General features: G+C 38.4%; 1 protein-coding gene across 1 annotated transcript in view; it reads left to right on the forward strand.

Annotated features, from left to right (window-relative positions):
* LOC127419098 (laminin subunit alpha-5-like) overlaps positions 1–21,565 on the forward strand; it is a 112,310-nt gene that overhangs the window by 48,236 nt on the left and 42,509 nt on the right. Inside the window, exons 8-36 of the mRNA XM_051660216.1 lie at positions 3,658–3,776; positions 4,470–4,560; positions 5,282–5,416; positions 5,598–5,642; positions 5,893–6,033; positions 6,632–6,769; positions 7,367–7,501; positions 7,607–7,741; positions 8,626–8,763; positions 8,865–8,917; positions 9,218–9,317; positions 9,946–9,998; positions 10,099–10,204; positions 10,286–10,385; positions 10,465–10,621; positions 11,531–11,669; positions 14,062–14,204; positions 14,294–14,397; positions 14,504–14,657; positions 14,964–15,127; positions 15,479–15,587; positions 15,686–15,783; positions 16,029–16,221; positions 16,418–16,544; positions 17,350–17,489; positions 17,885–18,000; positions 18,083–18,294; positions 18,411–18,612; positions 21,085–21,229. Of these exons, the coding sequence (XP_051516176.1) occupies positions 3,658–3,776; positions 4,470–4,560; positions 5,282–5,416; positions 5,598–5,642; positions 5,893–6,033; positions 6,632–6,769; positions 7,367–7,501; positions 7,607–7,741; positions 8,626–8,763; positions 8,865–8,917; positions 9,218–9,317; positions 9,946–9,998; positions 10,099–10,204; positions 10,286–10,385; positions 10,465–10,621; positions 11,531–11,669; positions 14,062–14,204; positions 14,294–14,397; positions 14,504–14,657; positions 14,964–15,127; positions 15,479–15,587; positions 15,686–15,783; positions 16,029–16,221; positions 16,418–16,544; positions 17,350–17,489; positions 17,885–18,000; positions 18,083–18,294; positions 18,411–18,612; positions 21,085–21,229 (3,692 nt within the window). The remainder of the gene's footprint in view (positions 1–3,657; positions 3,777–4,469; positions 4,561–5,281; positions 5,417–5,597; positions 5,643–5,892; positions 6,034–6,631; positions 6,770–7,366; positions 7,502–7,606; positions 7,742–8,625; positions 8,764–8,864; positions 8,918–9,217; positions 9,318–9,945; positions 9,999–10,098; positions 10,205–10,285; positions 10,386–10,464; positions 10,622–11,530; positions 11,670–14,061; positions 14,205–14,293; positions 14,398–14,503; positions 14,658–14,963; positions 15,128–15,478; positions 15,588–15,685; positions 15,784–16,028; positions 16,222–16,417; positions 16,545–17,349; positions 17,490–17,884; positions 18,001–18,082; positions 18,295–18,410; positions 18,613–21,084; positions 21,230–21,565) is intronic.

Consider the following 21,565-nt stretch of genomic DNA (forward strand, 5'->3'; position numbering starts at 1 on the left):
CATTACAGTAATACCTTGAGTATTATTAGCAGCAATGAGCAGACTCTGTGGTCCGTAAACTGTACAAGCAATAACCCTGATACACAAGAATAACACACTATAATATTCTATCTCTGCCCAGATGTAAACCTCTTACTTGAATCACATGAGGATGCAGGGAGAATGTGTTCATCCGTCCTTTAACTCCGACTCGGTTCCTCGAGGCTTGGGTGATGACGGGAGGCCGTTTCCTCGCTCTGTCGGCGGGCGGTATGGCTGCTGATTCTCGGCGGGCTGGTGGAGAAATCAGCGACGTTGACTTGACTGAAGAGGGAAGAGAAATCTTTTTCTCTTCACTTCTGCAGGCAAACGGATGAAGATGCGGATTGCTCAGCAGTCTCCTTCGGATCCGTTAGAGTGTTCGGTGGAACACAGAGTAATCTCAACTCGTCCAGCAAGATGGAGATTGTATGGCCACAGTTTCAAGTCGGATGTTACTTCCTTGTGCCACGAGGCTACACCTGAGAGCAACGATGAGCTGCGTCTACACACTTCGAGCAAAGTTGCTGGAAGCAATGCCCGGAAGGATCTCAGAGGTATTTCTACTCCTGATGACGTCATGGTTGAGGGCCGTTCTGTTGTGTGTCTCATCCAATAGGAGTTGAGAGTTCGATCCTTTAGTGAGCAAGGCTTCATGGGGTTTGTAGTCTGTTTTGGACTCCCTTTGTTTGATTTTGGCACGGTTTTTATCAGTAAAATTTATGACTTTGTGTGTGGGCCTCAGTCAGGTTTTACAACTGTGTTAGGCCTGCCTTTGTCTTCTATCTGAATACATGAGGCCCAACAGGCTGATAAAAAACAAAAGGTATTTCGTCACAATCAGCTACAAAACTGAAAAGCTTCTCTTTTGTTATAAAAGTACAAAATAAATAGAATAATGAAAAATAAAACTTGTGCATTAGGCGAAGGAGTGTTACAATTTGTTCCACTTAAACTATATGTTGTTTGTGTATATGCCAATTGCCTGGGTAATGACTTTGGCCCTGTCTGCTCTCACATCTAGAGGCTGGTTAAAAGCTGCAGGGATACGTTTTTGCACTCCTGTCATCTTTTTCTGCCTAGTTCCGGTGATTGGCACATCTGGGTGATGTCGTCTGATATGTTGGTCATATTTCCACTCACATACCGTACAGCTGCTTTACAACGCCGACACACCGTCCTCGTCCTATCTATCACTTGCTCTCCACTGCTGCCGTAGTTCACCAGGAACCCGAAACTTTCCCACACCGCTGATTTAAAACAAGTAGGCAGGTCTTCGAGCTCTTGCGTGTCATCTGAACTCGCCATTCTTCTTTTGGGTTGATGCGTAGATGGTGTCTTTTTCTTCTGCTCTTTTTCCTGTTGTGGCGGTTAGCAATAAGCATTGCATTACTGCGCGCGCCCCCTTCTGGATTGGTGTGTGGATCACCTGTGACTGACTCAGATGTATTGTTCGTCTGACTGCATGCACCGAACCGTGACGTCCGTACCGTGACGGTTTGGGATGAATACATGTACCGTTACACCCCTAATATACACTACTGGTCAAAAGTTTTGAAACACTTGACTGAAATGTTTCTCATAATCTTAAAAATATTTTGATCTGAAGGCATTTGAAATTAGTTTTGTGACAAAAATATAATTGTGCCACCATATTAATTTATTTCATTATAAAACTAAAATTTAATTAAAAAAAAAAAAGTTTTTGAAATGGATGACTTGGACCAAATAATAACGAAAGGCAGCCAATAAGTGCCTAACATAGATGGGAACACCTTCAGTACTGTTTAAAAAGCATCCCAGGGTGATACCTCAAGAAGTTGGTTGAGAAAATGTCAAGAGTACATGTCTGCAAATTCTAGGCAAAGGGTGACTACTTTGAAGATGCTAAAATATAACAGAGTTTTAATTTATTTTGGATTTTGTTTAGTCACAACATAATTCCCATAGTTCCATTTATGTTATTCCATAGCTTTGATGACTTTACTATTATTCTAAAATGTGGATAAAAAAATTATAATAAAGAATGAGTAAGTGTTTCAAAACTTTTGACAGGTAGTGTGTATATATATACACAATTTCAATATATTGTTATTTTGTAGTATAACATATAGCACTATATATTTTTATTATCATCATAATGATTGTTTTGCAACATACGAATGGAGGCTAAAGAGTACAGTAGACAAGCACTGAAGACAAACTTCTTGTTCAAGCACCATTTCTGAGGCTGTAGTGAATTATGATGGCACACATGACAATTCATCTAATATTGTTGCATGTAATTTGCCAAGTATGGTAACGGAACTTAGCAATGTCAAAATAAATTGAACCTGCAGAGTTGCGTTCACAAAGCATGTGAAACGTGAACTGCTCCGTGGAAATAAAGCAAACTAAACTCAGAGCACCTTCTGAGATAGTCTAAGACCATATGCACCGTTCTCGTAGACAACACTATTCTTGTGTCTTCTTCAGTGTTAGAAGCTTTCAAAAACTTTGTTATTTTGTTTAAATTCCTTATTTTTATTACAGTGGTAACTAATACCAAGGTAATACAGTTTTAATTTAATAACAATAACTATAGTAACTTTTGTTACCAAGGTACATTTTTGTAAGGGCTATTATTGTACATTGTTGTATGCCATTTTGTCAAAGGAATGTTCCAGGTTCAACACAAGTTAAGTTCAATTGACAGCATTTGTGGCGTAATGTTGATGACCACAAAAAAATTTGACTCATCCCTCATTTATTAAAAATGAAAAAATAATATATATTGAAAATATCATGATTATATTAAGGCACTTTCAATGGAATTGAAAGGAGCCAAGCCATACAAATTGTTACAAAAGTATTGCTACTAGATGTAAACATTATACTTGTTAACATGATTTTAATGTTATAAAATCACTTACTAACCTTAACTGTGTAAAGTTAGAGTATATCCAATATTACAATGTTGTCATGACAACATAACGCAGGTAAACCTTGTAGTCCCAGTAATTGATTTTATCACACTAAAATCATGTTAACTTGTGTAATGCTCACGTCATGTGGCTATGTTTTTAAAACAGTGTTTATTGTAACAGCATACATTTACATTTAGTCATTTAGCAGACACTTTTATCCAAAGCAAATTACAAATGAAGAACATACTGTAACGAGCAATTTGTCATACAAAATCAACAATATCTGCAGTATGACACTGCCAAGTTTGTATTGTAGCTTACACTGTAAGTGCCTTAATGTAACAACAGTTTTTGCTTTTGTGTTTTATAGAGGAGAGACTGAACCCAAAACATTTATTTATGCTTTATACACTTTATAAACTTTTTTTTCCCAATTACAATCTACAATTTCCCTGATGTATTTCTTGTTCTCCTTGCTAATTTCACCCCTGGATAATGACTGTTTCTCTCTTTCTGTTTCCCTTCTCTGCTGTCATGCCTCTGTGGACAGTCTGACCTTTCCAGGTGGACACTCGTGTGTGTCTCTGAGTATATTTTGCATGTTCTGTTCCATAGTACCTGTTTGCATCTGACCAGCTTGTATATTATGCTTTCTACACTAAATGAGTTATTTACCTCACATCTTGAGGCTGATTACATTGTGGTGTAACTGTGTTCTCTGTGTTCGTTACAGCATGTAACTGCCATAGACACTCATCGGAGTGCTATTATGATCCAGAGGTAGACCAGTGGAGAGCCAGTTTTAACCTGCAGGGAGAGTACAGGGGCGGAGGAGTGTGTATAGAATGCCAGGTGGGCTCAGGTGCACACACACACACACACACACACACACACACACACACACACACACACACACACACGATAGAGATACAGAAATACTGTTTTTAGAGTGCTTGCAAGGCAGCACAGTATTGAAGTCTCTCATTCTTTTTTATTTACCTCTTTTCATTCTGCAATTAATTCTGCTATAACAGCTTAACATAGAGACTTCATTCAAACATTGTCTTGAAGATCATTTCATTTCCTTAAGTGTGCTATCTAATTTGGGCTTTTGGAAACTTTGTACTCAAGAAGTAAAGAATAAAGTAAAAAAAAAAAAAAATGCCCTTTGACTTAAATTGATAGAATGTTTTCCCTTAGAAATCTAACCAACAGTAATGATGCCATTGTAATGTTTGCAAATAGAATTGCAATATGTCTTTTTTCTTACATCTATTTGCATACTTAATTGTGATTGGTTGTTGATCAACCATCCGCATTACATTATTACGAAAAGGACAGTAAACTGCGATTAATTAGTCTAATTCAACTTCTTTCTCTCTTTATCTGTACTTGGGTATTCGGGTTTACAACTTACAATATGGTTTCAAACTACTATTTAATTTTTAACTTTATTCTCTTGCTGCCTTGCAAACACAGGTATTTCCTGTATCACAATCATCAGAGAGTATGTTATCTTATTGTACAGTCGTTTTTCATTCACAGCATCACACCACAGGCATTAACTGTGAAGGCTGTATTCCTGGATACTACAGGTCCCCTGTCCACCCTCTGGAGTCCCCATTCGCCTGTTCAAGTGAGTCTCTAACGGTGGCCCAGAGTTGCACAGCACAACAAAATGAGCAAAGCAAATGAAAGCTGAAAACACAATGGAAATAAACCACAGCACAAAGAAATTAAGCCACAACACCGTGAAATAATAAAGCAACACAACAAAATTAAATCACAACACAACGTAATTAAGCCATTACACAACAAAATTAAGCTACAACGGAAAAGCCACAACACAACAAAATTTAGCCACAACACAATGAAAAAGTCACAACACAACAATATTAAGCCATAACACAACAAAATTAAACCACAACATCATGGAAAAAAACACAACACAACAGAAAAGCCAAAGCACAACAAAGTTAAGCCACAACATAAAAGCCACAGCACAATGAAAGTAAAGCACAACACAACGGAAAAGCCGCAACACAACAAAATTAAGCAACAAAATAACAAAAAATACACAATACAACGAAATTTTGCCACAACACAACTAAAAAGCCACAGCACAATGAAATTAAACCACAACATAATTAAGCCACAGCACAATTAAATTAAGCCTGTTCTTTTCTGATAATTTTGTTGTGGCTAAATTTTGTTGTGTTTTCACGTTTTATTTGCTTTGCTAATTTTGTTGTGTTGTGCACCTCTGGGCCACCGTAGTCTCTAAGCATACAAATGAAATTTAAACTGTATGTATTGGTAAAGCAGAAGACATATTCCTTTCTTTTTCATCTTTGCAGAGTGTCAGTGTGAGTCAGAGTTCACTGATGGCACATGTGAAGACTTGACCGGACGCTGTTACTGTAAGCCCAACTACACTGGTGAGAACTGTGACACATGTGCTGAGGGATATGAACACTTCCCTGCCTGCTACCGTAAGTCTAAGTGTGTGTGTCTTTGAAGCTTTTATGAAGTGTTTAGGCCCCAGTATATTTCAGGTAAAATCATCTGCAGTTTAAAATCATCTACATTTATCTCAAAACAATTTTTTAGTAGATTGAAAGAATAGTGATCCTTCTTTCTTATAAACTCTTCCTTTTTATTTATACCTGTCAGAGGTGTACATCAGTGGAGAGGCCAGACCTGCTGGAGAAATCATCAGTAAGACTTGTACAATCTCTCTCTATTGCACAATTTGATTAAATTGATTTGATTCATCCCAAAAATTAATTACTGGGCTTCACTTCTTTAGTTGCTATGTGAAGTCAAATATGTTACTATTCATTTCACTGCACATTAGTATGAATTATTGTCAAGCGAGAGTGTGTTCTGAATGCTTTACACTTTCAAAAGTGAAACTAGGAGTAGCTGATGGAGATAAATGAGAATGGAGAATGTGTGTGTTGTGTAGACTGTGAGTGCAGCGCTGCAGGAACAGAGGGGAACTCATGCAGGCCGGACCCTCGCACCAATACGTGTTTGTGTAAACCTGAATTCACTGGAGAGCACTGTGACACCTGTGCTCATGGACACTTCGGCCTTAACTGCCAGCGTAAGGTCACACACACAGGCAGAAATGAAATCACACAGGATAGCACTTTACTTAATACTTTTTAATTTAATAGTTTCAATAATAATTCATTAACAAGCAGTATGCAATGCTCAGATCAGTTTACATGAGTAGTTCATGTACATTCAAATAGGAATATATATAAAATACTTCATGACATTTCTAACAATTTGGATGGACAATTCATAAAGATCTAAGCATTATATAATATAGTTATTTGTATTATTATTATTTTTATTGAAACATTATAAAGGGTTGTGTAATGCAGTCATATTCATGGTATGTAATACATGTACAGTACATTATTCCTCATCTGTCTGTATTTATTTATGTATTATACATACATGTGTGTGCATATCTATTGTGGAGATCCGATCAGCTGTTCTGCCCATTTTTAACCTTCCTATGTAAGCTGCCGTAGCAGGTGACATCTGTGCAAACACAAGCAGAATGTCGTATCTCTGTTGACTGTCGGCTAAACTGCTGTAGCCCTTGTGTATAGTTGGAACGTTTGTGAGCACTATATACCACCCAAAGACAAAGGCAACACACAGATTCTCTTTGTGTTCCCTTCCCCCAGGCTGTCAGTGTTCAGGCCCAGGTTGCCTGGATGGGTCCTGTGACGGAATAACAGGCGAGTGTGTGTGCCGAAGTGGGTTTCAGGGGTATTCATGTGAGCAGTGTGTGCCCGGCTACTTCAACTACCCGCTGTGTCAATGTGAGTGCTTGCCATCTCTTATCTCACTAAATCCTGAACTCCAAAATCTCCCATGTGCACGGCCAAATTATGAACTTTACAGTGCAGCCACAATAACGTTAATAACCACAATAAGTTTCCAGTTTAGTGACCTTTTTACTGCTTACCAGTCTGTTTGAGGTTCAACATGATATGTAGAGGGATCCTATTCAATTTCTTAATACATGTTGCTATTGTGCATAATTCATCCATGTATGTTATTTCAAAGAAAAAAATGTTGTCTCTGTAATCTTTCATCAAAATGGAATAACATGCTCTGCCTCTGAAAAGACTTTCCTTTTAGCTGATGCTACCAAGGCCACGCACATAAATATAGGGCATGTGGGCAAAGAGAAAAAAACAAAACAAAAGCATTATGCCATTTTTTGCAGCTACTGAAGTTTATGCAGCTTTTCCAAACTCTTGCCAATAGTTAATACAGTTAACGCATTTTAACTGCTCTATCATTAATGTGATTAAAATATTATTTACATTACATAAAATGGGTTGTGAGTGCCATTTCATGTTGGCTATTAATTTCTCCTCTCTCTCTCTCTCTCTCTCTCTCTCTCTCTGTAGTTTGTGGCTGTAGTGTTGTGGGCTCTTTACCTGAGATGTGTAATGCAGCTGGTCAGTGTTTGTGCAGGCCAGAGTTTACTGGTCCTCGCTGTGAGCAATGTCACTCAGTCTTCCACTCCTATCCAGACTGCCAAGGTGAGCCACGCATACATGTATTTGAAAAGACGTGATTTGTGCAGATCCATCTTTAAATACAGTATCTGCATTTTCTTGGTTGTAATATTTCAAATCATTTACCAGGGTGTACCTGTGACCCTCGTACGTCTCTGGACTCCAGATGTAGTGTCTCGGGCCAGTGTCAATGCAGACCCAATTACAGCGGCCCCAAATGTGACCAGTGTGCACCAGGATACTATGGTTATCCCAGTTGCACACGTGAGAATGATGATCCATTCTGTTGGACAGCTGTCCACTGGGGTCATTTTGTCCCTTGATAGTGCAATTTTATTTTAAGGAAAGCATTGTTTTCAGTTACAGATGGTTGTAAATGTAAATCTTAAAGGGATAGTTCACCAAAAAAAATTAAAATAAAGCTCTCATAGTTTACTCACCCTCATGCCATCCCAGATGTTAATAACTTTTTTTTTTTTGAAGAAGAAGAAGAAGAATATCTCAGCTGTGTAGGCCCATCCAATGCAAATTATTGGTGATCAGAACTTTGAAGCTCCAAAAAGCACATAAAGGCAGCATAAAAGTAATCCACAAGACTCCAGTGGTTTAATCCATGTCTTCTGAATCAATCCAATTTTGGGGGGGTGAGAACAGAGAAAATATAACTTATTTTTCACTATAAATCTTGACATCAGCAGTCTCATTTGCGATCATGATTTCAAGCTCGATTACACTTCCTAGCACTCTGGGCATGTGTCAAGCACTAGGAAGTGTAATCACGCTTGAAATAATGATCGTGCCTAGAGACTGCAGTGGTAACATGTACAGTGAAAAAGGAGTTATATTTTGGCCTGTTCTCACCCAAAACCGATTGGATCGCTTCAGAAGACATGGATTAAACCACTGGAGTCTAATGGATTACTTTTATTCTGCCTTTATATGCTTTTTGGAGCTTCAAAGGTCTGGCCACCACTCTTGCATTGAATGGACCAACAGAGCAGAGATATTCTTCTAAAAATCTTAATTTGTGTTCTGCAAAAGAAAGAAAGTCATACACATCTGGGATGGCTTGAGGGTGAGTAAATGATGAGATCATTTTTATTTCTAGTTGAATTATTCCTTTAAAGCTAATTGTCTCTCTCTTTCAGCATGTCATTGTTCAGTGGAGGGCTCTCGCTTTAGTTCCTGTGATCCAGTATCTGGTCAGTGTGTTTGCCTGCCAAACATTGTGGGTCAGAGGTGTGTTAGCTGCAGCCCTGATTCATATGGCTTCCCCTTCTGCCAAGGTGATCTAACTCAGGCAAATGATAAATCGTAATTTCAGATAGTTCTGGTTTGATCCATGTTTTTTAACATTTTCTTTTTTACTCCAATATCTGTGCTTTAGCTGGCACCTGTAACCCAGCAGGCTCTCTGCAGAGTGAGATCCTGCCCACTGTGGTGAATATAACTGAGCTTTATTGATATTTTTCTGCAATAAATATGGCCATGTTCAGAATGGATTTTGTGTGTACTGTCTATTGCATACTGCACAGTTTATACTAGCTAAACAATGTGCAATATGCAACAATATGATTTTCATTTATTTTTTGTTGTTAAAAAAGTATTTTTTAAAGTTGTATTTTTTAGGCTAAATACTGTATGTGAATGAGGATCATGGTCATTGTAGTCTTTGATATACATAAGTTCTGTACATTTACCCTTATTGGTTGTTGTCTTGTGTTGTTTTGTATACCTCAGGGCTCCTGTGAGTGTCGGCCGTATGTAGAGGGGTTGGCATGTGACCGCTGTAAGCCACTCTACTGGAATCTGTCTTCTGATACAGTCTATGGATGTTCAAGTAAGAGAGACTTATGGCATTTGGCACAAAATTCAGTCTTGACTTATTGGGGCAACATAAACAGTTTAATTTAAGTTGTGTTAACTTTATGGCAGCCATTTAATTGGTTATGATGACAGTTATTTATAATTTTGGCTCTGTGGCTTGTCAATTTTATAGTTAGTTAGATGGTAATATAGAGACAGTAAAAAGCAATGCACTGATATAGAACATTTGGTTCGACTGCTATTTATTTTATTTTATTGCTGAAAACTGTTATGACGTCTGATATTTTAAATCTACACTGTTTTACCTGTTTAATAGGCACTAAAGGTTTTTCCAAATTTTACATCTTTGTAAAAGTCGGTGTCAAAACGTGATAAAGTACAGAAGAAATGATGGATAGCTGTTTAATACTTTTGAAACGTAGCACTCAAAAAGACTATACTGTTTAAATAATATTTTAGATAAAACCTAAAATGTATATGTTTCCGATATCAGACATATGCCAATAATTAATCAGACTAAAAATTATTTTAAAAAAGTTGGTTACTGTTGGCCAATACGATATGATCACCAGTATATGTATTATATGTCTATATTTGAATGTACAGTATATGTATTTTATTGTATGTTTCTGTTTTTGTAGTCTGTGACTGTAATACAGTAGGGACTGTGAGCGAGGTTGCAGAGTGCACTCAGGTGAGTAAATATTTCCATTCCATCAATAATAACACCAGCTTACAAATGAATTTCCAAGAGTGTAGTAACTTACCCATCCATCTGTGTGTGTGCGTATCAGAACACCGGCCAGTGTTACTGTAAACCCAACGTGTGCAGTGGAACTTGCAACGTTTGCAAAGACGGATACTTCAACCTGCAGAAGGGCAACTACTTTGGGTGCCAAGGTACAAAATGAATTACAGGCAGAGTTTCTCAATACTTTAATGAAGAGTCAGTTTAAACCTCATCCCTTTGTGTGTTTGCAGGTTGTCAGTGTGATATTGGAGGTTCTGTTGGGCAGATGTGTGATGACAGACATGGGCGCTGTCGATGCAGACCCAATGTGGAGGGACCCAAATGCACCCAGTAAGTGACGGCAAGAGGACTACATGAATTGTGCTGTAATCACATATGTGTCGTTAAATCACTCTGATGGTTTGTTTAGACCCAGGCCGGATCATTATTTCCCAGACCTGCACCATATGAAGTTTGAGGTGGAAGACAGCACCACCGTGGATGGACGTCCAGTGAGGTTTGGTTACAATTCTTTGGAGTTTGAGAGCTTTAGCTGGAGGGGCTATGCTCAGATGTCCCCCATACAGGTGAGATACACGTACACACCAATGACATCAACACAGACATGAATCCTCTAGGACAGAGGCTAAATTGATAGCTTAAAAATGTACTTTTAAAATGAAATAAAATAAATAAAACAAAATCAAGTCAAGCTCTGTAGCCTTTTAGAAAAACATATAAAATTCCACATTTTCAACTTATAGTTAAAATCTTTAATTAAAATCGTTTTTTTTTTTTTTTTTTTTTTTTTAAAGGCCTTTATATTTACCGTTATATTTTTATTACATTATTGAATGGTAAATGATTTTTATTATTAATTGTATATTATTTTTAGTTATTTATATTATTATTATTAGCATTATTATGCATTTTAGCCTGTTGTGTCAACTTTTTGGTTCAACACTTAAAGTCAACAAGAAATGCAAAATTAAGCCTATTTACTTTCTTAATGCACATTCATGATCTATATTATGATTTTCCATAATATCATGTTTCACTCAGAAATACTGTACATCACAGTACAGAAGTAAAATAGATTGTGTCAACCCTGTTTCATGTTGACTTTAAAGCTACTATGAAGATAATAATAGTAATCTCACTAGTTAACGTAATAAATTATTCCATGTTTGTATTATTTTCCGTGATGACTAACTAATATATTATGAATGAGATGTTGTAACATGCTCTAGTTCATGTATTTTTCATGCATGTGTGTAAACCCTGCCTTGTGCAATACAACGTTCAGATACTTTGTGTGTGATGTGTCACTGAAATGTGATGTGTCTTTGGGTGGGCTTTGATCAAGGGTTTTGATTGGTGCTGCTTGCTGTGTTTGGCTGGGCGCTTTAATGCTGGTGGTGGTTTAAAGGAACAGCTTTGCATTTGTCTCTCTTTTTCTGTCTATCTCTGTTCTGGGACGATCTCTTGTTCTCTAGCCACGGGTTTTGGTTGAGGTGGTGGTTGGCTCTCCAGACCTGTTTCACGTGGTCTTGCGCTATGTGAACCGCGGTGGCGTGGACGTGTGGGGGCGGGTCTCTGTGATCGATGATGGCAGACAATTTGTGTGTGGTAACTGTAAGTGTTTACGCTCTCCTCGTCCTTTCTCTTTCGGCCTCCCTTACTTCCTGGTCACTTTCTTGCTCTTAGAGTGAGAAGCTGGTGACTACCTGTCCTCCTTGATCCTCTCTTCCAAAACTTCCTCCCTCTTCCCCTCATGTTCAAGACATACACATTGCAACCTGCATCCTACTTCGCCCACATTGTTCAGAAATTCATAGGTCAGATCTTTAACACAGACCGTATTATTTCCTGTACATTCTCTCCCCTTCTCCCTTTTCCCCTCACTTTTTTTTCCTTGTCCTCCATCTCAGAATACAGTTAAAATGTTGGTGCACGTGCGTGAAGCAGATATGTATCTCACACGCTTCATCCTCAGATATGTAAACACGCAGTCGGCCTTGTCCAATGGTAAAATCACAGCCTATCAAAGCAGCAGAAGAGGTACGTCTGACGGTTCGATGTGCTGCTAATCGCAGTTCTGGACTGTCGTCGCTTTCCCTTGTTCATTTGAGAAATACAGTAAATCACAAATGAGGATTTAAACTTTCAATTAGCTTATTAAAGGAATAGTTCAAACAGTAATGACAATTCTATCATCATTTACTCACCACTATGTCATCCCAAACTTTTTGAGTTTCTTTCTTCCATGCAACTCAAAAGAAGAAACTTTGAAGAATGTTACAGTGACCGTACAGCATACAGTGATCAGGTGCTGACATGCTTCAAAACGTTAAAAAAAAGCACCATAAAGTGTTCCTTATGCACACCTCATGCCATACAGTATATTCAAAGACTTCTGAAGCCATGCGAAAGCTTTGTGTGAGGAACAGACCAAACAAATCAAAAGTTGCTGTTAAAATCCCTCGAGAGCTTTCAAATCTCATTTGTGCTATTGCACTTTCAAATGGAGTTTCATAACAAAGTTCGGGAGAAGCATGTTAATTTAATCTGACCAATCACATCACCAGAGTAAGCATATGAAAACAGCTGCTTACATCCATGCTGCGACGATTCCTCCAGCATCCCTCCACCACCCCAACTCCTCCAGTCTATTCATTAAAAACTCAACAAGTCCGGGAGGGTATTCGAGCTTGGGTGAAGTCTCGAGACTCGAGCACTCCTCCAGGGACAGCAAGCCAAACACGTTTACACTATCCTCATTACAGGATTACATTAACTTCGAACTACTGAAGCGTATTATTTAAATTTTGATTAAACAATGGTGCTTAGCATGATTGATGTAAAACCTGGCATGACGTGTCTTTACATGCCACATTCGAATGTAAGCTAATGAGATTTAAGTAAAGATTTTCAGTGCATAACATCTTAAATTTAGGTCTGTTTTTTACACAAAGCTATCATATGCATACAGAATGCTTGGCAAATAGCGCACATGTTGTATGGAATATTTTTATGGTGCTTTAATGTAATTTTTGCCATTCCTATTTACTTTCATTGTGTGAAATAAGAGCAGTGTAAACTTTCACCTTGTGTGTTCCACGGAAGAATGTAAATCATACAGGTATACAAAAGGATGGTGAGTAAATGATGAGAGAATTTTAATTTTTGTCTGAACTATGCTGTTAAATGAATAGTTTACCCCAAAATGAAAATTCTGTCATCATTTATTCACCCTCATGCCATCTCAAAGACAAATTAAGATTTTTAGAAGATTATCTAAACAAACAGGATCTGTTTGTGCTGACAATGCAAGTGACCAAAACTTTGAAGCTCCAAAAAGCACATAAAGGCAGAATCAAAATAATCCATACGAAACCATGGAATACTTAATCCATATCTTCAGAAACATTCTTTTCAGTTTTGAATTAGAACAGACCAAAATGTAACTCCTTTTTTACTCCTTAGTGATCATGATTTCAAGCTCGATTAATCTTCCTAGTGCCATCTAGCACTAGGAAGAGTAATCAAGCTTGAAATCATGATCATGCCCAGAAACTGCAAAGGCAAAATGTACAGTGAAAAGGAATTACATTTTAGTCTGTTCTTCACAAAAACAGAATATATCGCTTCTGAAGACATGGGTGAAACCACTAGCAGCTTATTGAATAATTTTCTGTTGCCTTTATGTGCTTTTTGGAGCTTCAAAGTTCTGGCCATCACTCTTGCATTGAATGGACCAACGGAGCTGAGATATTCTTCTAAACATCTTCATTTGTGTTTTGCAGAATAAAAAAGTCATAACCCTTTTTGGGATGGCATGAGGGTGAGTAAATGAGAAAATTATTCCTAGCTTGAGTTTTTCAGACTAACACACACACACACACATCTTCTGGTACATAACTTTAGATACATGTGTTAATTGTATTGATTTATAAAGTAATCTGATTTACATGTTGGCATCATAACTATATCCCCACAAACCCAATCTTTGTCCTTTTCTTTCTAGGCTCTGAGCAGTCAAAACAGATTGTCTTTGCACCCAGTTCAGAACCCACATTTGTCAACGTGCCCCAGAACAGCTTTATGGAGCCATTTGTGTTGAATCCTGGAACCTGGACTGTGATTATAGAGGCAGAGGGTATTCTGCTGGTAGGCTTTCCATCTTAAACCTACTAAATGTATATTGACTCTACGTTAGTACTGGAAAAACTGGACACTTTCTCTCTCTGTGTCTACAGGACTACCTGGTGCTGTTGCCCAGTGCATATTATGAAGCTCCAATCATGCAACTTAAAGTGACTGAACCCTGTTCTTACAGCCCGATACAGGATGCCAGTCAGAAGTTAGTAGTACAGCAGCTATCTTTTGTGCACATGCATGTATCATATGGTATACCTCTTACAGTATATGCAATGCAACTGTAGTAATTGTTGTTGTGGTGCGTTTAGCTGTCTGCAGTACATGTATCTGTCTCTGGAGGAGTTCCCGACCATCTCCGGCAACGATGCCAGCTGCAGGTCTGATAATCACCTGCCCAGACCTTGCCACACTGAAAAGATCACCCCTCGCCATCCCAGCATGGCCATCTGTAGTGGCAACGATGTGAGTATGTGTGTGTTACATGTCTCAAAACCTAGTAAAATCCCGACATAGATAGCATGTTTGGCCATCATAATTGCTTGATGATGCTTTTCTGATGCCAAAAAATACTGTCTAGGTAGGCAGCTCACTAATACAGCAAACAGATTTTGAGAAACATTTGCAGAGTCGATAATATTCATTGCTCATGTGCATTGCTGGTGGGAACTTAGTGAATAAATAAATCAACAAAATAAATAAATAATTAATGAATTTGGGATTTTTTAATTGAAAGTGTTAAGTAGTGAGATTGTTTGTATGTGTGTTCAGATGAGTGTTCAGCTGCGTGGTCGTGTTCCTGTCCCTGGAGAGTATGTGTTGGTGGTGGAGTACGCCAGTGAAGACGAAGCCCCTCAAACTCTCACTGTGTCTGTCGACTCACCGGGCAAACGCACACATCAAGAGCAAATAACACTGCTCCACTGCAAATACAGGTGTGTGTGAGGTCACAACATCATTGTTCTTTTGTTTATTTGTGCTTCACATATTCACATGTAAAGGGGTGAGATAGAACCATATTCTACACTTTTTTTAGCATTTTATTTTTCACAAACACAAACATTTTTGAATTACCTGTTTTTGCATCTTAGCTTTACATAATAAATGGACTGGGGAAGGAGCATTGCATTGTGAATGAGTCTACATAGTACATCAACCTCTGTTATTCAAAAGTGCAAGGAAATTGCATGTCCCCTTTAATTGTTTCATTGATTGTTCTTTTTCCTCTTTTTTTCCCACTGCATTTACTGATCAAAATGTGTGTCTTTCTCTGTATGTGTGTGCAGTTTTCTGTGTCGAGCCGTGTCTGTAGACGACATGAAGCGTCTTGCAATATTCACTCTCTCAGTGGAGGCTGATATCCAGCTCAATGCTGACAGAAGCAGTTTCTTCTTGGTGAGAGGATGTTTCTGCTTGAGTCCACCATCAAAGCCATTAGTGTCCATAGTGAACTTTTGTCATTTACGAATGTGTGTTTGGTTTTCCTCCTCTAGCACAAAGTGTTCCTCATCCCTCGTGCTCAGTTCACCATGGAGTACCTGAAGCCCAGAGTTTACTGCATCAGCACACATGGTCACTTCTCTCCAGACAGGTGACTACAGATAGGCTAGATATATGGAATGTCAACATATTTACATATATCTACATATTTACAGTTACCGAAATAGACTATACATTTATAGCTAAAACATTTGTTATACTTGGATAAATAGATTCTTAGAAATATCTTCTTCAAAATGTCTTAGTGCCACACTTTATGGTGTTGTACGTGGTTTGAACATGATGTACGGTTTCCTCTTCCAAAACTGATGATGTTTTGTGTTCTCTGCCCCTCAGTGGCTCCTGTATACCATCTCGGTTCCAGACTCCACCTCAGTCTCTGGTTCTGAAGGAGGGACAGGCCTCCTCTGTTCCTGAGCCGGTTCTGGCTTCAGCCCCTAACCCGACCCTGTACACAGACAGACCCTCTACCTCCACACCACCAACAGCAGCTGATAACAGTGAACACATGCTTTTGGACTCTACTCAGGTACACATGGCTGCACCTTACACTTTCATTTCCGTCCAACTTTTGTCACTTAAAACAAACCTTTTCTCTTCATTTATCTTTCCTGTGCTCCTGTCCTTTAGTTGCAACCCCTTTTCTGATGCTCAAACTGTAAAACATACTGCAGCAACAAGTCTTCTAACTCTCCTAATGTTTATACGTGTTGTTGATTTCCCAGAATGCTGTGGTGTATTCGACCCATGTACATGCACTAGGCCGTTATGTGTTCATCCTGCACTATCATCAGCCCCTGCACCCAATCTTCCATGTCCAGGTCTACATCAATGGTGGACGCATATGGCAGGGTAAGAAAATCTAGTAGAGGCAGGCACTGTGACGAGTGATGTTGTATTAAAATGATAGTTCACCCAAAAATGAAAATTCTCTCATCATTTACTCACCCTCATGCCATCCCAGATGTGTATGAATTTCTTTCTTCTGCAGAACACAAACTGAGATTTTTAGAAGAATATCTCTGCTCTGTTGGTTCATTCAATGCAAGTGAATGGTGATCAGACCTTTGTAGCTCCAAAAATCACATAAAGGAAACAGAAGTAATCCATATGACTCCAGTGGTTAAATCTATTTCTTCAGAAACTATATAATAGGTGTGGGTGAGAAATAGATCAAACTTTAAGTCCTTTTTTCACTCTAAATTTCCACTTTCACTTTTACTCCTGAAAGTCACATGTGGTGCCTGTTTAGTTTCACTTCCACATCTGAAAGTGAAAGTGGAGATTTAGAGTAAAAAAGACTTAAATATTGTTCTGTTTTTTCACCCACACCTATTACTTCTGAAATATGGATTTAACCACTGGAGTCACATGGATTACTTTTATGTTTCCTTTATGTGATTTTTGGAGCTTCAAAGGTCTGATCACCATTCACTTGCATTAAATGGACCCACAGAGCAGAGATACTTATCTGAAAATCTTCGTTTGTGTTCTGCTGAAGAAAGACATTCATACACATCTGGGATGGCATGAGGGTGAATAAATCATGAGAGAATTTTCATTTTTGAGTGAACTATTCCTTTAACTTATGTAGTAGCACTTTCTGCTCAGCATAGGATGTTCATTATGGTATATTTGCCCTCTCCATCTGTTCCAGGCCATGTCAATGCATCCTTCTGTCCCCATGGTTATGGTTGCCGTAGTGTTGTCATGTCAGAGAACCAGATTATCCTGGATGTGACGGACCATGAAGTCATCCTGACTCTGCGTGTTCCAGACAGGAAGACATTATGGCTGGTGAGTGTGTTTTTTAAGGCATGCAAAAATGTCCCTATAACCTGTCAGATATCACCGAAATAGGTGTGCTGAGAAATCACACCTGTCTCTGTGTTAGAGAGGCTCCCTCTGTCTTTTTATCTGTCATTTTGAGCATTCGGGTTTGCTGACATTGGGTTGGCTGACATGTCTTTGGACGGCAGGCTTTTGTAGATAGGGTTTAAGAGATAGTGACGGTCTAATTTAGTGGCAAACATCACCTTTAAAACTCTTTTTTGGCATCAAGAAATGCAATTTAAAAATTCATTTAAGAATTCCGAATTTATGTATAGCAATGACAATAAAATTTCTCCTTTACTTTCTCTCTGCCTCTGTCTCTCTGGGATGTCTCCTTTGTGTGTGTATGTGTGTTTTAGGACTATGTGCTGGTTGTACCAGAGAGCAGTTACAGTTCCAACTTTTTGACAGAGGAGCCACTGGACAAATCTTATTACTTTATCAGCAACTGTGGACAAAACAGCTTCTACATCAAGTATGATACTTCTATGGAAATACATGCATTGTGGAAAAGCCTGCAGTTATCATCCGTCCTAACATTCCTTTTCTCCATTTAGCCCATCCACAACATCTCAGTTCTGCCGCAGCTCTGCTGTGTCTCTGTCTGCATTCTTCAATAATGGCGCTGTGCCCTGTGGCTGTCATGAGGTGGGTGCTGAGAGTGACACCTGCGAGACCTTCGGTGGGCAGTGCAGGTGCAAACCCAATGTGATTGGCCGAGACTGTTCCCAGTGTGCCACAGGCTACTACGGCTTCCCCAATTGCAGATGTGAGCATCAATCAACAATAAGATTGTGAATGGATGAATGGCTGGATTAACAAATGATTATTGTGGACAAACGAAAGGACGGATGGGTGTATGATCTTCTTTCCTTTTCTCTACAGCTTGTAACTGTGGTACACGTCTGTGTGAGCCTGTCACCGGTGACTGTATCTGTCCTCCACGTACCCTGCTGCCGGACTGTTTCACCTGTGAGCCGCAGACATTTGGCTGCCATCCTCTGGTGGGCTGTGAGATGTGCAACTGCTCCAGACCTGGAGTCACCTCACTGGATATCAGCTGTGACACGCACAACGGCCAGTGCAGGTGCAGTACAGCTGAGCACACCACCCACTTATCTGCATGGACCTGCTCTTTGATTTGTACAAGTGTTTCATTTACTTTCTTGAAAATACGTCCAGGTCACATTTCACTTTAAAATCAAAAGAAAAATGTATTATATTTATAAAATGTAATGATTAATTTATATTTAGCAGAAAATAAAGCCTTCATTTTTTTTAAATAAAAAAATAATAATAGATAAATAATAAATAAAGCTGATTTTTTTGCATTGTTTTGACATTATTTTCATGACAACATGTTGTCACATGTTGAAGCTGTGACGATATAGACTTTAACATTGTTTGTTTAAAATAAAAAAAAAATATGAAATTTACCAGACCACGTGTTCTACCGTTGCATCCACCATGAGCAGGAAATAGACAAGGGGTACTCAGAGTTATATCTGACAATGACAATGTCTGATTTATTCAGGATTATTACAAAAATCTGACGGAGTTGACACAAAGTGAGGACACAACTTTGATAGACATGTTTTTTTTTTTTTTTTTATGGAAAATTTTATTTAAAGTTTACTTGATGTATTCTTTGATATCTTACAGATCCCTACCTTTCATTTGATATTTATATTTATGAACATGTTGCATTTTTAAACACAGTTGTAGCAGCCAATAATGTAATAACTACCATTAATGTAATAACTGCCAATAACGTAATACATTTTCCATTCTTAATGTAATAAAAGTCAATAATGTAATAACTTACCAAAAATGTAATACATTTCTGAACCAATAACATAATAACTTTTTGCCCATAATGTAATAAGTTCTTACATTATTGGCTGGCTATTACATTATTGGCTGGGTTAATACAAAAATAATAAAACATTTATTACATTATTGGCAGTTATTACATTAACGGAAGTTATTACATTATTGGCTGCTATAGCAGTTTAACATTTTGACCTCTTGCTGAGGACAGGTTAAGTTACATGTGCTTCCAAGTACAGAGCATGCATTTATTCTAATGAAATTATTTAAAAATATCATTAATGAATGCCCTAAATAAACACATTTCCTTTAGATTTAACTTTTCCAGTATTTTTATTATTATGAATTTCTTGATTTTTAACATAAGGTATGTACTACATGTTTTGTTCCTTATCTCAAGAATCAGTGCAATGTAAATACAGGTTCAAGTTCAATGGATTGTTTACATCTAACACTTTTTGCCTGAGCCGAAGAGACGTTTTTTTTTTTCTGTGAACCGCTGCCTGAAGGACTGGTATTATTAACCACTGTCTCTCTTCATAACAATACTGTCTATATAAGGATTAAGCACAGAAATTCCAGAGGTATTTATTTTTAGGAGATTTCATTTCAGTCTATTGGCCTCACTGTCCCCTCATTAGGCATTGTTTAAAATCTGCAGGGAGGAATGTTCAAGAATGATCTGAGCTGTAGTGGCTGTGATCTGCTTTGAATACCTCCAGCCATACCTTCACTATGAGAGACAGTCACAAGTCCTTGCATTCAAGCCACAGTTTACACAGCCTTACCAAAAATGTTCTTATCGGAACTCCTCGTGTTCTCCACTCATCTTCTACCTCTTCATTTTCTCTGTTTGCTCATTCAGCTCCCATAGTGTGCCATTCTGCATACTGCTCTCATTCCCTTTTTCCCACCAGAATGCCTATACTTATTTTTATTTGATCTTGATTTGGAAAACACATAAGAGTTCCAAACCTAGCAGTGCCACACTAATGAAATATGAAAACAGTTATGCCATGACTGCTGGGCGGTGCTGTGTTGAATTACGACTGTTCATGCAATCATTCCATGAGGTCACATTTGTTAGATATAACTGGAAAGTCAGAGCCGTGGCTTAGCAGGTAGCGGATGTGCTTAGAAATGTTAAGCTGTGGTGGTCATGTGGCCAAAGTAAGTTTAAAGGGTGTCTTTCCACCCTCTTCTCTCCATCCCTTCTTTTCCTCTCCCTATCGCTATCAATAAAAGTGGCAAAAAGACCACTTTATAAATATATACAGTGGTCATCTGGTGCCATGGTAATTTTTAGTGGATGTATGAAGTCAGTTTCCTTCAAGTTCACACAGGTGTCCTAGAAGAGTAACACTCATAGTTTGGGTTTAAAGGAGATTACAATAGGCGAAGGCAATTAGTCCTGTGCTCCCTGCCCTACTTTTCCCAATTTGCTGCTGTAGAATTCCACAGCACATTGTCACATTTCCACTTCACTTTGAGAGCTTATTGGACTCTTCCCAGACATTACACACCATAAAACAGAGACCAGAAACATAGCTACAGGTATCACATGGTCCTAGAGGCAAACAGCAATAGCTGGCACTGAAAAAACACACACAAAAAGCTTGCACAGACATGTACTAAAGCAGCTCTGTTAAATGAAATCTTAAAGCTGATGTCATACTCAACATTTTTCATTGTATTTGCAGCATGCCAATATATGGTATTCTCTTCCCAGGTGCAAGAACAACATTGTTGGGCGTCAGTGTGACAGGTGTGCCCCAGGTTTCTATGGATACCCCAACTGCAGACCATGTGACTGTAACGAGGCAGGAACTGAGATAAATGTGTGTGAGTCAGTCACAGGCCGCTGTTTATGCAAGGTGCGTCTTCCTGTCCATTCATGTCAGCCTTTTGTTTTACATTTAAAGGGATAATTCACCCGAAAATGAAAATTATGTCTTTATTTACACCCTCTTGTTGTTCCAAACCTGTATGACTTTCTTCCATGGAACACAAATGGAGAGGTTAGGTAGAATGTTAGCCTCAGTCACCATTCACTTCCATTGCATCCTTTCCCATACAATAAAAGTGAATGGTTACTGAGTATTAATACTAAATAGTAAGGACATTATTAAAACATTAATAAAGTGTCATTTTATAAAACAAATTCATTAAGTGCCATCCATCCACTAGAAGATACAGTATTTTGTATTCTT

This window comes from Myxocyprinus asiaticus, chromosome 28 (assembly GCF_019703515.2).
Source record: "Myxocyprinus asiaticus isolate MX2 ecotype Aquarium Trade chromosome 28, UBuf_Myxa_2, whole genome shotgun sequence".
Classification (NCBI taxonomy): Eukaryota; Metazoa; Chordata; class Actinopteri; order Cypriniformes; family Catostomidae; genus Myxocyprinus; species Myxocyprinus asiaticus.